The sequence below is a fragment of the Chionomys nivalis genome, chromosome 16 (genome assembly GCF_950005125.1).
Source record: "Chionomys nivalis chromosome 16, mChiNiv1.1, whole genome shotgun sequence".
Classification (NCBI taxonomy): Eukaryota; Metazoa; Chordata; class Mammalia; order Rodentia; family Cricetidae; genus Chionomys; species Chionomys nivalis.
Window position 1 is genome coordinate 18957126 of NC_080101.1, and position 23119 is coordinate 18980244.

General features: G+C 38.1%; 1 protein-coding gene across 4 annotated transcripts in view; it reads right to left on the minus strand.

Annotated features, from left to right (window-relative positions):
• Fsd1l (fibronectin type III and SPRY domain containing 1 like) overlaps positions 1-23119 on the minus strand; it is a 60829-nt gene continuing 37710 nt past the window's right edge. For 2 of the 4 annotated variants that reach the window (XM_057790649.1, XM_057790651.1), the window contains 5 exons: positions 19524-19653; positions 12257-12357; positions 11439-11690; positions 9127-9215; positions 1-5841 (listed from right to left, as the gene is read on the minus strand). In XM_057790649.1, coding sequence (XP_057646632.1) covers positions 5719-5841; positions 9127-9215; positions 11439-11690; positions 12257-12357; positions 19524-19653 — 695 coding nt within the window. In that variant the 3' untranslated portion in view covers positions 1-5718. Of the gene's footprint in view, positions 5842-9126; positions 9216-11438; positions 11691-12256; positions 12358-18810; positions 18844-19523; positions 19654-23119 lie in introns of all 4 variants that reach the window. The other 2 variants (XM_057790652.1, XM_057790650.1) reach the window with 2 other exon arrangements.

Here is a 23119-nt window from a genome sequence, read left to right on the forward strand (position 1 = left end):
TACAGGTGCTTTTGTAAAAACCTGAAGTAGAACATTTTATACAGAACATACAATCATTTCAACACACAAGTTACTGGACTTCACACTCATTCTAAAGTTTAAAAACAACATTTAAAAGGCTTTGTCTTGTTTCCAAGGAAAATGAGGCAGTGTGCTCATTTCAAACACTCTTGAAGCACTGAGTATATCATGTGTAGTTGATTAATGGTTTTCATCCACAACTTAAAGGTTAAACCTGAGGAACTGCGAATTTTTCTTATCACAACTGCATAGCCAAGTCATGTCCAGATAACAGACATACCAACATCCTGTAGAGCAGGATAACTTGTAAACCATTTAATACGTCCAATGTAGAGCACACAGATATGTCTGAGAATAACTGATATAGGTTAATGAACAGGTTTTGAAATGTTTTTTCAATAATTTGTCAAGTGTAGCAAATAATTGAACCATCTGGTTGTTGGAGAAGAGTTATTTCATGCAGCTTCACTCTGCACGGAGTACCAGGCCATCCTAAATGTTATTTCAGCCAACTTCACTCTGCATGAGGTACCAGGCCATCCTAATTGAAAGTGCAAATTCCTGATGGAAAAGCAGCTGAAGTCATTTGCTTATTTAGGTTTCCACTCTACACATGAATGCTATGAAGGAACTTTTACAACTCTAGAAGTTACATAGTTGTTGAGAAAATGTACACAGACTCAGTCATGCACAAAGCAAATTAATAGTAAAGAACATTTTAATAGGAGGTCTTACTTTTTAAAAAATCATTTAAAAATCATTGGTAACACCAACTTAAGAACACGCTTTTTCAAAGTAAACAGTATTTACAAGTATCCAAACACTTACAGCCATTATTAATGAAAACCACCCCCTCTACAGAGGACTCCACATCATTACACGCCTCACAACAGCCCTGTGAGGTAGGCTAAACAATGCACAATATTTTAAGTAAGGCAATAGAGACCCAAAGTGGTGAGTGACTTACAAAAGATCATAGATTACTGTATGGGAGAGTTATAGTGATTAATTTTAAATACTTAATGTCACGAATCTTAAAGCCTAGCAGCTTTTCCTGACGCAATTTCCCAGCGTTAGCTATTATATCTTAATAGAATCAATCATGCATTTGATTTTACAGAGTCTCCGTCAAAAGATCAATTAGACTCAGTCCTTTGGTACCTTAGAGATACTGAGAATGTTCAAAAGACATTTTTCTCATAGTTCTGTGCTCTCCAAAATGTTCCAATATTAAAATGTCTTTTACCAATCTCTTCCAACTTGATTTATTTTAAAATTGGTTCAAACTTCCAAGCAAAGCAAATACATTCACTAACCACTGCCCTACATACTGTGAATCCTCTATAGTTTTTCTTAAGCACCAACTTAAGTTGACTGAGTATTATTAAGAAAATATATAGTTTTAAACAAATATAACTTAACTGATGATGTATCAAAGTCTGTATATTATATTAACCCAGAAAAAAGTACTCTTTTAATATGGTTGGATAGTCAAGATAAAAGTTCTATGGTAATTTCTGGTATTGATTACTAAGCCGATATTCTTAACATTCATATGGCATGTATAACATTTCAATTCAAACAACAGCAAAGAGCAATCTGCTTAACTTCCAACTGGAGGAAAGTTCCTATGGTATTCAAGTTAATCATACCTCTTAGGTAACAAATACTGACATCAGACTCACAAGTGTGAACACTGTTCAGATACAGATAAAAAACTAAAAATACCAATTGCAATGTAATGTTGGTGTGATGATCTTCGGTAAGAAAAGTTTTATTACCGACTGTAGTTCTGAGTGCTGAGCTACAAAAGGTACATCTGGTTGAAAATGACAACTTCATGGTGACCTGGATACTAAGTAAATCCATGCTTACCTCTTAAGGACTGCATATAGTGTAAAAACAAAACCAGGAAAGAAACTTTTCCAGACTTTTGGTTACAATATAAAAGTGTAGTATTATGATTTGTCATTAGTTTGATAGGTTTTTTTTTTACAAGCTAAAACAATGTACTTTAAAATTTTAAGTTATATCATGTATGTGCATTGTGTGTGTGTGTGTAGTTTAGAGGACAACTTCCAGGAGTTGCTTCTCCCCAAACTTGTGTGCCCCAGGGAACAAACTCAGTCATCTTCCTGGCAGCAAGCTCTTTTCCTGTGATCCACTTCCCAGCCCAATGAATGTATTTCTTTAAGAAGTGTAATGACATATTAACAAAACATTATTTTTAGATGAAGACTATAACATCAAAAACCAGCAGAGCGAGGTGCTATGGTGAATTAAACTCTACTGGTTTTGGAAACCTGGATAGAAAGTAATAAAACTAATGCCATATCATAGAAACTCAAGTACTGTTATACGGCTTATATGCCGTGACTGAAACACTCACATTTTTGTCTAGAGTGGCGTGAGACCGGCGTGCTGCCTGCTGTGCTAAAGAGGCACCGTGGCCTAGAGGAATATAGTTCATGGTAAGACGTATATACTGTCTCCTTTTAAGATTAATATTCTTTGGAGTAATCACTTCCCAAATATATCCCTTTCCAATTTTTAAAATTGTTTTTGAAAGAAACAACTGCAAATACAGAAATAGTTATAATTTTTTGGAAAAGATATATAGAGAAAAATCAATCATTCTAAGTAAGTCAGGAAATAGAATATCCTGACCTAATTAAAATATTTCATTATAAACATTTTCTTTTATTATTTATACCAAGGATCGTGGAAGTTCAGGTTATACATAATATTGTTGATGGTTTTATTCCACAAATGAGACCCTGACTGCAAGTCAGTCGGAATCTTCAGAACAGACTGCTTTCAGAGCAGACGGAGAAGGGCACACCTGCTGTCCAACAGTTCACTGTCCTATGGCAGAGGTGCTATCAAACCCACAGACAAACCCTTAATACTTCTTTAAAACCTCTACCTGGAACATTCCAAGAATCACTATATATTACATTTCTATATGTATTAGTCATGAAGTGATTGGTGTATTACATATTTACCAAACTTTAAATGATGTGACAGTCAGCTGGGTCAGTGAATCATAGCAGAATTCTTTTTCTAAAGTGCTCAAGGCAGCTCCTTCCTGTCTACTTCCAGCTGAATCACACTGGGTTGGAACTCAACTGCTAAAAGAGAAATACAATACTCACTACATGTTTATGAGACACTTTCACACCTGTGTCTGTGCATTCCAGTCCACGTCTCCTGCACTTCCTTCATGGAAAGCAGCGGTGCTTGAGCGGGGCACGCAGACACAGAAGCAGGGAAGAGCGCCGGGAGCACACAGTGAGTTGTGAGAGGTACCTCTGGTGGATGTACCACAGCAGCTAAGCTGCGCAAAGAAGCTCAGTTTTTACCTCTAATGCTAATGAGGATGTCAAAGACTATGATCAGTTACCTTATTTTGAAATGATTTAAGTAGGCACTATATTCAATTATTTTCAATTTAAAAACAAGGGTGACAAACTTCCTTTTAACTTAATAAACTTAGGGTTTTTAAACTAAAGTACTACAGATGTGTTTATTTTTTTTTTATAAAATAACAGACAGTAAGAATCAGAGAGAAGAAAAAGCTGTTACTTCAAAGTAATGAAGGAATAATTAGTACCAAATATCACGTGATAAGATCTTGGACTCTTATTCACTGACTTTATACGTTGTACTACAAATACACTGAGAAACAAAACCTCTTAGTAAAGATCACGCATATTCCAATGAATGTGTGGAAATTTTATATAAAGGTCTCAAATGATGGGCCAAAAACCACACGCACTCCTCCAGCCCTCAACAGAAGGCCCTCACCACTAAGTGCAAGCTGCCTGGCCTAAATTCAGTAGACAATGAGAGTGCGAAGAGGAAAAAGGCACTGTATAAATGAGAAGACAACTATGGAAGACATAATATCATAAAGAAAAGTTCTACGGAAGAACAGCTGGCCCTTACTGTCATTTTTGACAAAATATACTTAGTCACACAAAGCAGTTCCAGTCAATTACTGCTTTCAGGTATGACTTTACAAAAAGGAGCAACTCCTTTTCCCTAAGGTCATGAAATGATATTCCTATAGGTAGTAGAACTCTCAACAATGTCTTTCAAGCTATGAGAAATGAAAATAAAATACTGCTTTGGGAAACCAAACAAATATTGGCATATTTCACTCTGTAAATTGTTTCAGTCTGGAAAGCTGCCAATGTGTTGTCAGATGACAGTGCAGATATCTGTTACACGAGAAAAAAGTATCCTACGTCAAATTTGTTTCATCAACAGAACAAAAACAATCATGCCAGTAAGCAGCAAATTTTAAGAGCAAATACTTATGACTGCCATACAAACAACACACAGAAAGCAACAACAGACACTTCTCCAGGAAAGTTTGCCAAAGCCCAAGACACTTAAAACAAAAAGAGATTTAAAGTCTCAAAAATTAAAAGTCGAATTTTCACTTCTTTAAAGGGCTGTTTAAAAGCAGTTTTAAAATTTCAGCTTCAACTTTGGCTTGAGAAACTCGAGTTTAAGCAACTCTGCAATAGGTAACCACAGCTGCGCTTACTGATTCACACGTCCCCTCGGGGAAGATGTGGGCTTGGGGAAGACATGCGTGTTCATTTGTGGAAGAATCATAAACTCTTAAACAGTGAATGTGTGAAACAAAAAGACAAAAAAAAAACCACCAAAATCTTCAAATAATTATTTGAAAACGTTTATACTGTCAGACACATGTAGTTTTTTCAAAACAGTTAGTTAAACTATTCCATATCTTTGTAAAAATAACTTATAAACTATTCCAGAAAGGAATACTTTAGAAATATTTCTTTATAATCTTTCACAGACAAAAAATTAGTAATGTACAGCTTTTTACCCTTTATAGAACTTAATCAACAAACTTCCATTCTCATTAGCAAGGGTAAAAATAAGCAATAATTACATTATCATCAGTGCTAGTTTAAGAGGAAATTTTTTCAAAGGTAGCTTTAAAAAATGGGATTAAAGAAGAGAACAAAATCAGAAAGCACGGCTTTTCAAATGGTCCCCAGGAGCACAGGGAGGAGCAGAAGGTGTGAAGAATACTCCCTTTGCACTGTCTAAATTCTTCCTATCTGCTTGATATTTTGGGTTATAAGAATAATTATCACAATATTTTAGCGAAAAAAATTATATGAATCTGGTCAATAAATAAGTTACCTGTCAAAAGCTCAACTCATTTATAAAAGGTGAAATGAGCCACTGCAAGAAAATTTCTCTGCCATCCAAGGCAATGATTTGAATTTCTAGGAAGTCTTGAGGACCCTGTGTTTTGAAAGCGTCAGTTTAAGGAATTAATGAGAGCTGATGAGGAGAAACAAGAACACAGGAAGCTTTAAGAGCTTTGCAGCCCAGGCCCTGGGTCACCATATATAACTATTACTATTAGACAAGCCAAAGTATCTCAAGAAACGGAAAAATGGGTTTCTACATAAAACCTTCAACACCACTCCTTCCTATTTACTACGCAAACGACAGTCCGCAGGTGCTGACTTCTGGGACACTACGTACTCTCCTGTGGCTGCTTCCTATTTGGTGCTTAGTCTAGCCGAGTCCAGGTTTTAAAGCAGAGCATAGCAGGCCTCTTTCCCACCACTCCGAAATGTCTGCGTTAGGAACTTCGTGGAAAGGCCACCCAAAGAAGGGTGGTAAGCACAGTCTGAGGAGCCGTTACTGAGTGACATTGTTGAGGCTGCTCGCTGACCCGGTCATCCCATTTTCACTTTTCTGAAGTGTTCTTACAGCGCTTGGAACCTGCATTCCAGTGCTCAAAGAAAGTCCACCACACCAGACCTAGGACAAGACAAAACCTCGGTTAGACTCAGGTCAAACTGAACTCCAGGAATCCTTAACCTTCCATTTGAAAGGCAAATGCCACACATATGAACATCAGCAAATCCCAAACTGATAAGTTTAACGTTTGAGCTGAGGAGGAAGGGAAAGGCTCACTCACAGTGGCCAAAGGAAGACTTTGACTGCAGAAGCCACCGAAACTGCATCCAAGAACGGGAATTCAGGCGGCACAAACTCCAGAGGCTAAACCAGATTAATGTCAGCAGACAATGTTGACTGCTGGTACTTCCCTAATCATTACAAACAGGGGATATGTACCCCAAAGAAACTTCCTTATCTTACTTATTATTTTAACAGAGGCATGACTTTAGATATAGGACATATGGGCCAGTGAGACGGCTCGGCAGGCAAAAAAAAGACAGTGTCTATGCAAGCCAAACGACCTTAGTGTCATCCCTGGAACCTGTAGTCAAATTAGAGGAATCAGCTTCTGAGAGACGACTTCCACATGCACACTGTGGCCCATAATCTCCCTCTCTCTCTCTCTCTCTCTCTCTCTCTCTCTCTCTGTCTCTCTGTCTCTCTCTGTCTCTCTCTCTCTCTCTCTCTCTCTCTCTCTCTCTCTCTCTCATACACACACACACTAATATAAAGTTAAAAAACACAAATGAGTTTATGAACGATAAAGTCACTTTGCTTGTGAAACACAGTCGTATTCGTCAATAAAGTTAGAAAATGGATTGGAATAGTCAAGAGACTTAAAATATAAAAAAATATGGACAATTTAGATTATCAGCTACCATGTATATAGCAAACATGTGTTTAAAGCAAGGATAACTGTAGAATTATTTAAGAATTCCTACTTTCAAATATAAAACTGTTAACTAGTGTTGCACCAAAGACTCTACAATTGAAACGATGAACTACATGGCTAACATTTAACATTTTTAAAATCAGCAGGCTTGGCAATAACAAATTCCCCAAATGTGAAAATATTCCTCAGATACAGATATAATAAATTAACTGTTTAAATGAATCGGGAAAAATATTTCCTTAAAATACCTAGCAGAAGAGGGCTGGCCAGATTGCTCAGCAGTCAAGAGTCCTGGTTGCTTTCAGAGGAGTGCGTTAAGTTCCCAGCACCCACATGGTGGCTCACAACCATCTGTAACTCCAGTTCCAGGGGGTCTGGTGCCCTCCTCTGGTGTAGGAAGTATTACAGCTTGTATTAGCCCGCCTACTAGGGTGCGGCCTCTCTTACTATTTACAGGGTTAATGTCCTTTATTTAGGGCTAAAGTCCACTAATGAGTGAGTACATTCCATATTCATCTTTTTGGGTCTGGGTTATCTCACTCAGGATAGTGTTTTCTATTTCCATCCATTTGCATGCAAAATTCAAAATCTCATTATTTTTTACGGCTGAGCAGTACTCTAATGTGTATATATTTCACACTTTCTTTATCCATTCGTCCATTGAGGGGCATCTAGGTTGTTTCTAGGTTCTGGCTATTACAAATAATGCTGCTATTAACATAGTTGAACAAATGCTTTTGTAGTTGATTATCTTTGGGTATATGCCCAAGAGTGGTATTGCTGGATCCTGAGGTAGATTGATTCCCAATTTCCTGAGAAACCACCACACTGATTTCCAAAGTGGTTGCACAAGTTTGCATTCCCACCAGCAATGAATGAGTGTTCCCCTTACTTCATATGCTCCCCAGCATAGGCTATCACTGATGTTTTCGATTTTAGCCATTCTGACAGGTGTAAGATGGTATCTCAAAGTTGTTTTGATTTGCATTTCCCTAAGGAGGTTAAACATGACCTTAAGTGTCTTTTGGCCATTTGAACTTCGTCTGATGAGAATTCTCCTTTCAGTTCAGTACCCCATTTTAAAATTGGAATCAGAGCATGCATGCGCCCCTTCTCTTTTGTTCCCCTTCCTCCGTGCACAGTCAGCTGCTCCTTTGGGTCACGTGATTCAACCGGTCAAGCGGATAATTCTGATTTGTGACTTTACCCCTTAATAAATGCCTATCTATTTCTTATTTCTGAGCCAGTGTGGGATTTAAGTGTCCGACCACCATAACCCCCGGTACACTCCTCTGTCCTCTGTGGCACCAGGGATGGATGAGGTGGACATACATTCACTGCTTGCTTAGGGCTTCTATTCTGTGATAAAATACCATGAGGAAAAGCAGAAGGAAGGAGTTTTTCTTACACTCTGTATTACAGTTCCTCGTCAGAGGAAGCAGGAGCCATGGAGGAACGCTTGCTTACTGACTTATTTCTCACAACTTGTTGAGCTTGCTTTCTTATACGAGCCCAGGCATGGAAACACCAGCCATGGGTTGGGCCCTCCCTCCCACATCAGTCAAGAAGATATTTGACAGACTTGCCTACAGTCCAATCTCATAACTGAGGTTTCCTCTTCCCAGAAAACCCTGGCTTGTGCCAAGGTGAGAGAAAACAACACAATACAACCAAAATATACACGCAGGCAAACCCTCATATACATAAAATATGTTTATTTTTTAATTTTGATAAAAATACTAGCAGAAAATTTAAAGGTCAGTTTTTTAAAGTAAGCAACCAGGTGGTGGTGATGCATGCCTTTAAACCCAGCACTTGGGACACAGAGACAGGTGGATCTCTGTGAGTTCCAGCCTGGTCTATAAGAGCTAGTTCCAGGACAGGATCCAAAGTTACAAAGAAACCCCGTCTCAAAAAAAAAAAAAGAAAAGAAAAAAGAAAAAGAAAAAAGCAAGCAGTACTAGAGGAAGTGGGTATCAAGTGCAAAGAAGAAAAAAAGGCATGAGCTAGACTGTTTACAAATGTCTACTCAAAAGAGATCAATCACAGACTTAAATGTAAAACTTAAAAATACAAAACTTGAAGAAGAAACAAGAGCATAAAGACAGTATGCCACTCCATAAAACTGAAAAGGAGGCTAAACGAATCTGGAGCATTAACGTCCAAGATGGTGGCTAACTCTTCCAGAAGAGCCTCTTGGGGGTGGAGGTGGGCACAGGACACTGTAAGGCTGCACTGCTCGCTCGGGTGCTAGTCACAAAGGTGAGTGCAGTCTTGCTTGCCATTCTGTACCTCTGTATGTTAGGACTGACTTTAATAAGACACACTGAAAACACACAGAAATTTAGAAAGGGTGGGTGGGGAAAAGGAGACGAATACAAAGGGAGTAAGGTACTCTGCTTCCTCAAATAATACAGCACATATTATTCTCAAAACTGCTGAGCCAGATAAAAAATAAATAAGATACTAACCATGAAACCAGGCAGTACTGGCTGAGTAAATTTTGTCTTGAAGGAATATAGCAACTGCTTTGAGTGTGCATCATAGAAAGACAGCTGACCTAAAAGGATAGAAAGTCTAATGCATTATCCAAAGTTATAACATCTAGGATCAACATGTGACCATGTCAAAAACTGTATTTTAGCATTAATTTTTGTTACAAACTGTATGAACCATACTTAACAATTCTTATAAAAATCTGAAAACATGAAAAGAAAATCTAGCTCTGGTTTTCTCCTGGCACTCAAGACCTTAGTAGTATCTCCATAATCTATTAAGCTGGTGCAGAAGTAAGTGTGGCTTTGCACTGTTGAAATTTGCCATCACTGGATATGTAAGAACACCATATAATTCTTAAGTAGTTATGGTTATGCTATGTACCGCTTTAATGTACATTGCTTGCTTTTTGTTTCTTGTTACTAACATTATTTGCTGTTTGTTTTACATTTATTTTATACTATGGAAATGCCAGACAAAAAGCAAACTCAAGTTTTCTTATATATGTTCAAAACTGGTTGTAAAGCAAAAGACACAACCCACAGCATCAGCATGGAGTCTGGTCGAGGCACCACTAGTGAACGTACATTATAGCGCCGGCAGGATCTGCTAGTGGACACGCGCTACAGCGCCGGCAGGATCCGCTAGTGGACACGCGCTACAGCGCCGGCAGGATCCGCTAGTGGACACGCGCTATAGTGCTGGCAGGATCCGCTAGTGGACATGCCCTACAGTGGTGGGGTAAAGAAAGGGTCTTGAAGACGAGGAACACTGTGGACAGCCTTCACAAAATGACAGTGACCTTCTTAACAACTAATTACACAAGAAGTTGCTGAGCAACTCAACAGGGACTGTTCAGTAGTGGTTTGCTTTTGAAGCAACTGAGAAGGTGGAAAGACTTGATAAGTGGATGCCTCTTGAACTGACCTAAGATGAAAATGAAGTTGTTTTCAACTGCTGTCCTCTCTTATTCTACACAGCCATTCCTCAACGTGACTGTGACGTGTAAGGAAAAGTGGAGTGCACATGACAATTGGTAATGGTTAGCTTAGTCGTCGAACCAAGAAGTTTCGATTCTGATGAATCTGTCAAAAACCACCCCACCTGAGAAGTTTGCTTAGCAAATCCACGAAATGCATCAACAATTGCACTGCTTTGGGCTGGCACTGGCTAACAGGAAGACCCGATTCTCCACAAAGGGCCTGACCTGACCTCAAACAACCACTGCATCAAATACAGAGCAAAGCACCACATTCACCAAGCAACTCACTACTGCTTGTTCAAGAACCTAGAAAACTTTCTGTCATAGAAATAACTCCACAGCCAGGCGTTGGTGGTGCACACCTTTAATCCCAGCACTCAGGAGGCAGAGGCAGGCGGCTCTCTGTGAGTTCGAGGCCAGCCTGGTCTACAAGAGCTAGTTCCAGGAGAGGCTCCAAAGCTACAGAGAGACCCTGTCTCAAAAAAACAAAAAAGAAAAAAAAAAAGAAAAGAAAAATAATTCTACAATTAGCAGGATGCAGAAATTAGTCAGATTCCTCGTGTGTGTGTGTGTGTGTGTGTGTGTGTGTTTTATACTACCTGGATATATATTTCTTATTAGCAAAAGTTTGTTGATCCTTAATGGTTCCGATTCTGATTAGTAAAAATGTATTCAGGCCTAGCTGTAGCAATTTAAAATTCATAGACCAGAACAACATCCTTTGGCATCCACCAATAACATTCTCTACTTATTCCACATTAGCTGCTATTAGCTCACTAAATGCTAAGATCTCTTCCTTCATACATTGATTGTGCCAAATTCTATCAGCTTGTAAGCTTTACCCCATCTGTCTGCTAACTACTGAGCCCCAGGCACACTCCACTCCACCCGTAGTCCGTCAGTCTGTCTGCTAACTACTGAGCCCCAGGCACACTCCACTCCACTCCCAGTCCATCTTTCTGCAGCATCTTACCCTGACTGACTTGCTCAGTTTCACACTGGCTCTCTCTTTTGGAGGTCCCCTTTGATGGCTCTCCTCTTGGGTCTCTATCCTAACCAGGCTGATATCATTTGTCTTTTTTTTCATCTATTTTAAATGCAGTGGTTTTGTCTAGTTTCTCATTTTCTCTGTAAGCTGTTCTTAAAGAAATCAACTGCCACTAAATAGGAACAGAAAAAAAGCAATATTCCTATATACTTTCACAGAAGTAAAAGCACTTTGCAACATTACTTTGTATACATAACGTGTATTCAAATACAAGCAAGTATGGGGAAATGACTTTTTAGAAAAATAAGTACACTTACCTCCATCAAAGTCACAAAACACACCTATTTTCTCAGGAACAGGAACATCCAAAGCTTTGACCTTATTGTTATGTTTGGCAGCAAACGTGTTCTGTAACCAGCTGTTGACATGGATGCACCAACTGGTGTTTGTCTTTCCTAACTGGTCAAATTTTCCCAAAGTTTTGTATGCTACGCCCACACTGTAGGATTTGCAATCCTTCTGGGCTTTGACTTCCCAATAATGCTGTCCACTTTCAATAGCGGTATCTCCTGCAAACCGTGAGGAAAGGTTTTGACTGAGTTGTCCTTGAGAGTCACAGATTCTTACTCACCACATGCTCTACAACAACATAGTTTCTTTTCTAGAGCGAATCTCAGTGTTGTCAGAATAGCCACAGTTCAAGATCCTTCCACCTCAGCCCCCAAAGTACTAGACTACAGGCTTATGCCATCATACCCACTAAAATTAACTACTCTTTCCGTGAAAATAACCATGCCAACAACAGATGCTAAATGCGGAGTATATGCTAGAAATTTACATGTATTGCTTATGTTTATATGAATATAAAATACTTTAAAGCCTTTCTTTGTTAAAAATCCCTTCATGGATTATATATTCATGAGGCATACTCTATGAGCTGAAATAGAGATTTAAAAGTATCAGTAGGTCAAACTAAAGATTGTAAGTACTTGTAACTCTCAAAGTATTCAGGTTTCAATACAGAAGCTTCTACAGACTTGTTCACATACAGGCAGGCTTTCTAGATGCTAAGTAGGAAGCTTACAGTGTACTTACTATGTGATCTTAAATCTGAGAACACTATGCTTTATCCTACCTAGCACTGTGTATGACTCCCCAGTAAAACGGTCTCTGCTGCCTCTTACTGCTGGTGGCCTGGAGCCTACAGACGTCCGTTTTGGGGATGGTGTACCACTTCTAAAAAAAAATCAGAAGCAAAAATAAAAATATTTTATGTTGAGAATGGTTCATAAATTAGGATTACAAATCGCAGCAAAAGATTCTGAAAATACTTCTCATTGTGTTGCAGCATTTTATTTTATATAAGTTAAGAGCTATCAATTATGAACACAAATATAAGAAGTCATCAACACAAAGCAGGCTGAAAATGCTAATGTCATGCAGACTGAGCAAGGCTTATGCAAAGAGCACACAGCTGAAATAAGAAACAATGCCAAAATGAGACAAGACTTGCTGATGGAAAAAAAATTAAGAAAGATCTTGGTATGTTATAGTTTATAAATAAAAAAGCAGGTTCCTTATATAACCACAACTAAGTAGTCATTTTATTAGCAGTAATTTTGTTCTTGATCTTCTCTTCTTAAAAAAGAAAGTTACCTGAATCTATGTACTGGAAATATCAAAGCTCAAAGCATGCCCACTACTACAATGAATAAGATCAATATGATCTCCTTTCATAGCAAATAACATGACAGCAAACTGGACATTATTATACTCCTCAACAACTCTCAAAAACTCCAAATAGACTAAATCTCTATCAAGGTAGCGCCCCAGGTTCGACAGTGCACTTTTTGCAGCCTTTCCTTGTAGCTCGTCCTTCAAGATGTGTTTAAAGTATGCTTTAATTATACTGAGTTTGCATTTGAAAAGCAATTTCTTTTTGGTTAGTATCCTAAAATTAGGCTCTAGAGAAGCTCAAATGGTCAAGTGCAAGCTTAAGCTTAGCGTGTAAGTATAGGGACTGGATCTCAGTCCTTAGAATGCATGTAAGTCAGGAATGGTGATCTGCACTTGCAACCCCGGAACTGGACAAGTGACAGGTGGGTGAGTGCGGCTCTCTGGCTAGCCAACCTGCTTGGTAAGTCCCAGGAAAATAAGAGATCCAGTCTCAAAATACAAGGTGACTGGCACTGGAAGAATACTGCCTACCTATCTACCTACAGTCAAGAACACACGCACACACTCATGCATGAAGGAGGGGAGATTTTGAGAGATTATTCTGAGATTATTTAGGGAAAATGAAAATACTAGCATTACAACTTAGAAGTTTTCCAATACAGCTGCATTAGAATTTTTCTTCCAAAGAAAAAAATTTAGTAGAAAATAAATTACCAAATAAAATTAAAGTACAAATCCCTCATATGCACAAGAATAAAGATATTTAAAGTCATTTCATATGATCCAATAACCTCAGTTTTTATTGTTTAAATGTTATCTTACTGTCAAGAAAAGGCTTATTAGATGGTTTTGAATAATTAAACTAAACTGAACTGCTTCAAGTGTCCACTTTGTAGTGAATGATATTAAGTAGCATGATTACATAGAATAAAATCTGTATGGTTTAGTTTAATTCTTCCTAATAAAGATCAAAAGTCCTGTATTCTTGTACAATTTTAAAAATACATTAAAAGTGAAAATTGAAAAAATATTCATAAGCATAAATGTGCTGTAAATAAAAACCAGAAGTATATATGAGAGACTATTAACAGTGATTCCTTTAAAAAGTAAGTTTTTGTAAATTATACATTATGTTTATTCAGACAACATGAACAGGGATGAATGAGGACTGGAAAATGAACATTTCTGTGAAGTTCCTGGGGCAGAAGTGGAGCAGGAAGAGTAAAAAGGAGCTGAGTGGGAGTCACATGCTTTTATCCCGGCACTAAGAAGGTAAAGAGAGGAATATAAGGCTGGAGGAGACAGGAGCTGGAGGACTCGATGGTGTGTGACTCCCAAGTACTGGAATTACAGTACTCTCTGTTTCCCTTGAGACTGGATCAATATAGTGTAGCCAGAGTGGCCTTGAACTCACAGAGATCCATCTACCTCTGCCTCCCAAGAGTGGGACTAAACATGTGTGCCACCACTGCCTGGCTCTGCTCTCTGATCTTTGGGTAAGGTTTATTTGTTGAAGCACAAACAAAATATCACCACACATATTTCATCTAAATAAGCCATTCTGTTTCTTTAGAAGTGTAGAAAGCCCTGCATTAGGTGCAACATTAGGAAAGCTTGAAAAGGAACAGGGTTAAAAATAAAAATAAAACTGGCCTAACATGGCTGATAAATTATAACAAAAGTTTTAAATCTCTGAAATATCTATGCAAGACAAGACTTCTGTGTGATTCACAAGTATCTGCTAACATTCACTTGAAGCTGGTATTTGAAACAAGCTTCTCCAGGAGACTATATGACTGGGCAATCAGGATAGCTTACCAAAGACCACCTAACGCAGTCACCAAAATATTATTGCATATATATAACTTCCTCTTGGCAAGTTAATTTAGTTTCATAAACTGATATTTACATACAATGAACAGTTTTAACTAATAAATGTATTTGTAGAAAATACATTTGGAAACTAGAGAGGGCCTGGACTGTGCTTTAGGACATCAGCCTTTCACTACATCTAGCTGCCCTCTGATCCCCAGTCCTCTGGGAGAGGCTAGCATGCTGACCAGTCATGACTGCGATTGCTTCTCAGCTGAGAGATGGAGAAAGTGAGTAAAAAAGATCTTTCTGTGAGTAACCAGGTAATGATCAATGAAAGAAGATGAGAAAGAAGTTATAGTAAGGGGCTGGAGAGATGGCTCAGAGGTTAAGAGCATTGCCTGCTCTTCCAAAGGTCCTGAGTTAAATTCCCAGCAACCACATGGTGGTTCACAACCATCTGTAATGGGGTCTGGTGCCCTCTTCTGGCCTGCAGGCATACACACAGACAGAATATTGTATACATAATAAATAAATATTAAAAAAAGAAATTATAATGAATGTATAATTAAAGATAGCAAGAATTAAAAGCAGCACGCCAGGATGCTATGATGTAGACACAACTGTAACAACTGGGTAGTGTCTGTTTTCTTCCTGTTCTGATGCTAGGGGAGGGATCAGGGATGTGTGTGCACATGTTACAGAAGCACTCTGCAACTGAGCTGCATTCCCCAGGCCCATATGAAGAACCCTTAAAACTCAAATTATAACAGTGGCACAGGAGGGCAGGGCAAGGAGCCACCAAAGAAGTAAGTAGGTAAATGTTTATCTTAACAACAGACATGGACTAAAGATGTCAATAAAAAGACAATGCATATACAACCTAATATGTGGTGCCTTCAATATGTGGTTGCTATGGTAAGTGAAGTACGTTAGGGAAGGAAAATAACTGTGAACAGGAATCACATACTGTGTCCTCAGCACACAGGAGATACACAGTATCTTTACTAAAATATGGTATTATTGGTGAAGGGCCACCTATGCTCTTTCAGTTTTAAAAGTGGAAAAAATAAGGTCTTTCAAATTTTGTTATTATTATTATTTGATTTTTCGAGACAGGGTTTCTCTGTTAACACCCATAGCTGTCCTGGAACTAGATCTGCAGACATGTTGACCTTGCACTCACAGAGATCTGTCTGTCTCTGCCTCCTGAGTGCTGGGATTAAAGGTGTGTTACCACCGCCTGACTAGGGTTTTTTTTTTTTTTTTTTTTTTTGTCGGTTTTTTCGAGACAGGGTTTTTTTTTTTGTGTAGCTTTGGAGCTTGTCCTAGAACTCACTCTATAGATCAGGCCAGCCTTGAACTCAGAGATCCACCTGCCTCTGCCTCCAGAGTGCTAAGATTAAAGGTGTGCGCCATCACTGCCCGGCTTAGAATTTTTTTTATAACAAAGTGTTAAGGTAAATTGAGCAGGCACAACATAAATTGAGACAGACTGAGATATACTGATGAACTGTGAAGGCACAAGGGAGTCAGAATCAACAAGGACATCTTTCCAAACTACCCAAAGTCCATTTATTCCTCCACCAGTGGGTTCTTCAACGCTCTGCTGGGAAGAAACTCATTCTGAAACTATTTTACAGGTTCAGTACTAAACATTTAGAGGACAGTAACAATAGAAAGAGGGGAAAAAAACATTTTACTGAGCCTGGCTTCAAAATATAATAAGTGCTCATCTAAAGAACTAGAGAAACATAATTAAAATGAATATGACTTACCAGTAGTAAAGAAATACAAGGCAGCATGAAAAACAGAACGAGAGATAACTGCTGATGTGTCAGTTAGCTTCAGAGTTAGGTTAAATGAAGAAAATATTTCCACTTTAGTATCCCCGGCCTCCAGCTCGGCAGTACATTCTTGCAAGGCCGACAGCCATCACCTTGTGTACCAAACAGTGCTCTATCCAACTTAAAGGTACTTTGGCAACTTAACTAGATTAAGCACTTTTGAGTACCCCTAGAGCAAATTGTTTTACCAGCTTTTCAAATGATTCGCCACTCAATTCAGCTCTTGTTCACTACTGTTAGATAAACAGAATGGGTTCCCCTACTTTGAAACAACCATTTTTCATATTGTCTATCAACAATTCAGGCTTGTAGGCTCATGCTTTGGTCCCAATCTGCCTTTTTAGCCTTGTCACTCTTAGAGTACTGCAAAACTAAATGTGCCAGCCAGTGTTCTTTAATTTTTAGATTGTACTTGTCTATTGCAATTCTTCCTGTTCCTCTTCACTGCAAGATGGAACACCACACACTCTTCCACTTCTAGAACAATCAGTCTAAATACTATTTCTTGAGTAAAAGTCTTTCAGAACCTACTGTGCTAATTTTATAGGCTCTAGATCCTGACGAAAACCCTTTTGTGACATTTCACTCCAAACACAGAGAACTACAAAGACCACACCAGGCAGGTTTCCAGGAGGTTTGAGTAGGGAGCTTTGGTGTCAGACAGTACAGTGGGCATCCCTGCTCATACCAAGTGTGGAGAACACCAGTTCCCACAGCAGTGTCTAGAGGGACTCATATTCCTTAGCTAAAACAACACTCAGAGACTGAGCAGTCTTCTTAGCTTACTGAGCTTTATTTAGAGACCTGTTCTTACGGAGGAAAAAGCCCAGGCAAAGACACATTTTTAAAGTGTATGTACGGGGGAGCCGGATTTTGTCACTGTTCCCACTTCTTTAGCACTCTACTCCATAACCAACACAACCTTTTGCTTGGGGCTTTCTGCCAGTGACAAACTCTTCCACCTATCACCTGTGTTAATTCAGCTGACCTTCCCTTGGTGCCATTCAAGTGAAGAAAACAGAACACAGGATGGGTGGGCACCCTTTTCTTTGAGACCTTCCCTACACTATCATAGCAAGTCAGCCAAGCCTTGCCTGTTATAGCTGTTTGGCACAGAGTTCTAACTGACCAGCACAACATCTGGCAGCTGAACATATTTCTTTTAGTTCATCACTACACACAGTGATCACCTTGTATCATTGTTTCAAGTATATATATATCTTATCTATATGACTTACACTAAGTTTTTTGAAAGCAAGGACAGTGACTATCCCTATAAATCCCATAATATCTATGATATATTCCACAACAAACAAGTATTTATGAAAAAGATAAATAAATGTATACATCTTAAGCAGTCTTAACCCAAAAATCTGAACTATTTCAATGCTGAAAACTCTTAGCACTGATACAATGCCATGAGTAGGCAATGCCATACGTAAGCTGCAGCAAGTAACAGTCAAAACAATGGTACACTAAAACATGGCAAATTACTTTCATTTAATTAAGGTGCACATGAAACAAATTTTGAGTTTAGAGTTGGGTCCTAACCTTATGATAGCTTATATAGGCAAACCTTATATAGGCAAATATTTCAAAATCTAAAATACTTTTGAATCTCAAGGGTTTCAGGTAAAAGATACTCATATAATATTCCATAAACAGCCAACATATATAATACCCTTAAAAGGAGAAAGATAAAACAGTGTGAAATGCTAAATACAGTCTACAATTTTCGAAGCTGCCAAATTAAATGTTATGCAGTCTATAATATTCAAAAGCATTTTAAAACACATATGCAATCAGTTTCACCAATAAGCCGAAAGGCAGAGACGACTTTGAGAAGAGAGTGCATGTGGGCATCTGGTAAAGATACACGATATCTTCACATAAACATCTTCTTACTTGAGCAACCTGCAGTGATCCCTGTTTATGCACTCTTAATCATTTCATCAATGATGTTCATTGTTTTTAACTGCATACTTTTGAAATTACGTAATTACAGAACAATCCAAGCCCATCTCTTAACAAATGCACATAAAAGCAATCAATAATGTTATTGAACACAGTGAAACAAGAAAGATGCCAAGTATAAGTAAAAGCAGGGTAAAAATCAAATGAGGAATAGTCTTTTTAAAGCACAGCACATGTTATCATATCCAATGTAACTCAGAGAATGCAGTGTACTACGATGCTGCAAATCCAAACACAAGCTACCAGTAGAGACAGTCTACAACAGGGCAGCGTTTTAACTCATGAAGGCTGAGGCAATGGCATCTGCTTATTGGTTAAAAGAGATTATTCAGCCAAGCTAGATACTAAGTCCTAGAACTAGACAGACACAGATCATCACCTTGCGTGTTTCTTCAGTGAAGTAACATGGACACTGTCAGATAAAAACAGGCAACTGTTAAGACACTACTTTACAACTTAAACTTAACATCTAACCACAGAACTGAATGCTTGCTGACTGGGCTTTCATTCACTGTTCAACTCACAGACATTAACCATCAGTCTGAACAGAACTTTACCATTGAAAACTTATGGTTTCCATATTCCAATTCATCTAGGAAAACATAACAAAAACAAAAGCCCCTGAAGCCTGCCCTTGAGAGCAGTGGGCTGCTCTTCAGCAGTCGGCTTGGGACAGAAATGCTCAAAGTCATTTAGTGCAGCTCTCTTTCAGGTAAAACAGATGACCTATAAGCCTAGACAGAGGTCAAGAAACTTCTCTGTAACTAATTCAATCGGTGCACCTATAAACATTAAAAACAGATTGTTGAAATAAAAATATGTGACACAATAAGGAAAGAAATTAAAAAAACGGTATGAAAAATGTTAATTACAAATTCAAGTTTTGACAGTTGATATTCTTCACCTCTGAGTTACTAATATAATCATAAACATATTACTGTGCAGAACAGACATTGAAATTATGAGGTATTGTCAAATAAGAATCAACATACAAGCACCTGTCCATACAGTAAGAATTCAGTAACAGTCATGGCCAGAGACAAGTCAATGCGTAAGCGCCTGTCCACAGAACAGGTGTAATGACTGACTTACCTGCCCTTGTTCTCTTTTCCTTTAATTTTACTTTCTTGGCCTTTTCCTCCAGTAGGATCCCACTCTACACAGGAATCTTCAACTTTCAAGTTCAAATGTGATGATGAGTTATCTAAACTGAAGTTAAGAGCTGCCCAAGACAATGTTTAACAAATGTAAGACTTCTCCACTGTCCGGAACACACCTGCCATATTATTTCTTATTCACTGAGCCAACTCTGTGCAAAGAGAGAAAACTTCCAATCCCTAACCCTCACACAAAAACCTTTCAATGCTTAGGTTGTAGTTTATAATTCCCACCTATTTTCAATTACTTTCTCTGCATTTCTTATACACTAACCAAGTCCGTGCACTTGCACTGCCAATGGTATCTCCGCTTCTACAGAACTCTCCGTCGGCACACAGTAATCAAGATTTCATGTTATTAGAATTATCAGTTGGTTCTCAATTGATTGTTCTGACTGAATGAAAGGGAGAACTGGTACAAGTATGGAGGAAGAAAAAGCAACATAGTATAAGAAAGGAATTTAATGTAAGAACAGCACAAGTATTCTCTCTGAAGCTTTAATGCATCAACAATTTCACACCTAAACTCTCATTAGTTCTAAACTGAGATAAACATGGATATACTGGGGCCATGACGGTGACATAAGCAGAGGAACTGAGCCAGATGACAGATGTCTTGATTGACAGAGTAGAGGGGAAAAGCATCACTTAATGAAAAAGGTAAACAAAAAATATAAAACAACCTATGCTTTTTAGATTATTTGATGTTTTGGGGAACTATATGTACTGTTCAAAGTCCTTGGAAGTGCTTACTGAGAAAAAAAGCTTCCCTTTCTAAAAACTGAGGAAAAAAATCATTAAAAGAAGTGATTTCACAGCTGTGCAATGCTGTTTCTTCTCTTTGTAGTGCAATTTCTAAACTCTTAGAAGGCACCACGCATAGAGTTACAATTAATCTGCTTCTGCTACCTCCTGCCAAAAGTTCATATTTTTGTTAATTATAGATTAAAGAAACATCCTTTACAACACACCTTTGCTTACAGATACTAGGTGAAATTAGGTAAGGCCTTTTATGAGCCTGTGATCACCAAACAAGAAAAGCACATAGAGCCCAATGATTACCCAGTGGGTGGAGCAGCTTTTCATCCCTGACTCTGGCAAGAGCAATTCAATTCCAACACGCATCATAGCCATTGTTCACTGTTTCACTTATGACACGTCTGAACAAAAATCTACTGACTGCACAGCTACAAATGTCATACTATACAAAGAAGTCAACCACTTTCCAAAGCTGCATCTATGCAGAAGTAAACAGGCAAGAGTAATTGCAGCTTTTCAGTAAAAAGAAGATATAATTCTTCATTAGGTAGATACATTGAGACATTTCTAAAGTCAACTGCTTTATGAAAACAGTTATATTCTGTATGTTAGGTATTCGTTTATACAGTTAACAGCATTATATTTTTGAAAGAAAGAAACCTGGGCTTTACCATGGAGGTGCCATCAATTGCCTATAGCTTACTAAAATCCCAAGGCCATCAGAAAGAAAAATTCTAGGCTATTCCTTAATATTTCTTATGATGCAGTAAAGAGCCATATGGGTGGCAAAAAAAGGCACTACCCCAAACCACTTGTGATTCAAATCAAATACCACACCATCCAAACACAAGGGCACAGGTTTCCAAAAGTGAGTCATGTTTAGTCTTTCTCTTTCTCCTGACACTAATACTTTATCTGACCTCTCTTAAGTCATACATTTTCTCTACAATAACATGGACAATACTCTAAAAGCAAAGAATAGAGAGCGGAGGGTTGAGAAAAGACTTGCTGTCTTGAAGGTAAGATCCTGTGTCTTATACTACAAAGCTAAACACTATTGTTTGAAGTTGGAGAGTTTTGTTAACTAGTAGTATCATTTATCTTTACATGGAAGGAAAGGACAACATACCTTAAAAATTCTGGTGACAAGACCTTATAATACTCATCACTGACAATTTTTATGCCAGAAGGAATAATGCTACACACACTGAAGGGACCGAAATAAACAATGCTAAGTGTATTACAGTTTCATGGGCCTGAACTAGTTAACTGCCACCTCCCCTTCCCTCCATTCTCTACTGGTATACTGACTGATATTGGGTAGTCAAAAATAGCAGGAATAAGCCAAGTAACTTACTAAACAATTGTTCAATTGTTTTTTAAAAACCTGGAATTTTTTTTTTTACAATGCTTGTGTTCCCATTAATAGTCACATCAGTGCTACAAAATAATCCCAGAAATTTTATGATCCGTAGTCACATAAGAAATAATTTTAGAATCATGGTTCCTGGGTTTCAGGGTTGTACTTTAACCTAGGATATCCCTGGGGGATTACTTCTATGAAACCCCAGAGACTGAAATCAGCTTAGTCTCTCTCTAAGAACCCCAAGACCAATCAAGAGTATGCTTGGTAAAATCCAGACACTGCTAAAGGAGCAGCTATCAGACTCCCAGGAGGCCATAAGCCTACTAGTTTCCAACTTAAATTTTCATAAAATTTACAGCTTGTCACAGTTAGATCCAGATTTGTTCACAAGGAATACCAACAACCCAAAGATCTGCTGCTCCTTGGGGTACATAATTACAGTAACTCACTCTTTCCTGACAATGGGCAGAAGTAGCTCAAGTCACATAGAAAAGATTATCTGCCTGGAAATTTTACAAGGCTTTGAAATATAGAAACCTTTTTAAAAAAACAGTAATATCTCAGTTTAATAATAAATAATTCAAAGCAATTACATTTCTTTACTAAGCTATGTATAATTCTCAAGTAAAATTATTAGCTAATAATAATATGAAGTAATATGAAGTAATTCATATTACTTCAACTGGGAATCTTCCTAGGCTTTATGCCACAGACATTACTGAGTTTGTATCATCAGAAACTTACAGACCTTGAAGGCCCAAGCACTTGCCTACCGCACACAGGGCCTAGGGTCAAGTTAAAGGACTTAGTTTTATTGTGGTACATGATTATCACCTAGATCATAGCAAATTTCTAGCATGCATATCTACTCAAATGCATCATAAATAAACTAGAAGTCAGTGGGTGCTCCAAGTCCCAAATACAGATTATAATGTAGAGTCTAATTCAGCAAGAAATCTCAGGCAGTGATCACCTCACAAGTGGGGGAGCTCTGCAAGAGTGGCTTTCAAATTGGCAAATGAAACGTTCTTCTGTGTTACAAAAGGGGACGTCCATAAATCTAAACTTCTCTGAGAGAACAGAACTTGGGTTAGAAGCCTCCAATAAAGAATGGCCTAGGACCTAGAACAGATTTCTATACACATCGAGAGCAGCTCTAGGGATGAAGGTAAATACATATTTCAATTTTCCTCTCGTCATTTGCAGTATGGATAGCAGTAATATCTAGCAGTGATCTCTCAAAATGATCTTAATGACCAAATGATTAATTTTTCATTATTGTGACATACGTGTGTATGCTATATAAATATTAATAAACTGTATAAATGGTAGTAGCTGCAAGAAAATTTGGGAAAAATAGAGAGAATGTCTTGTTGCTGATTCATAATTAATTCTCTGAAAATTAA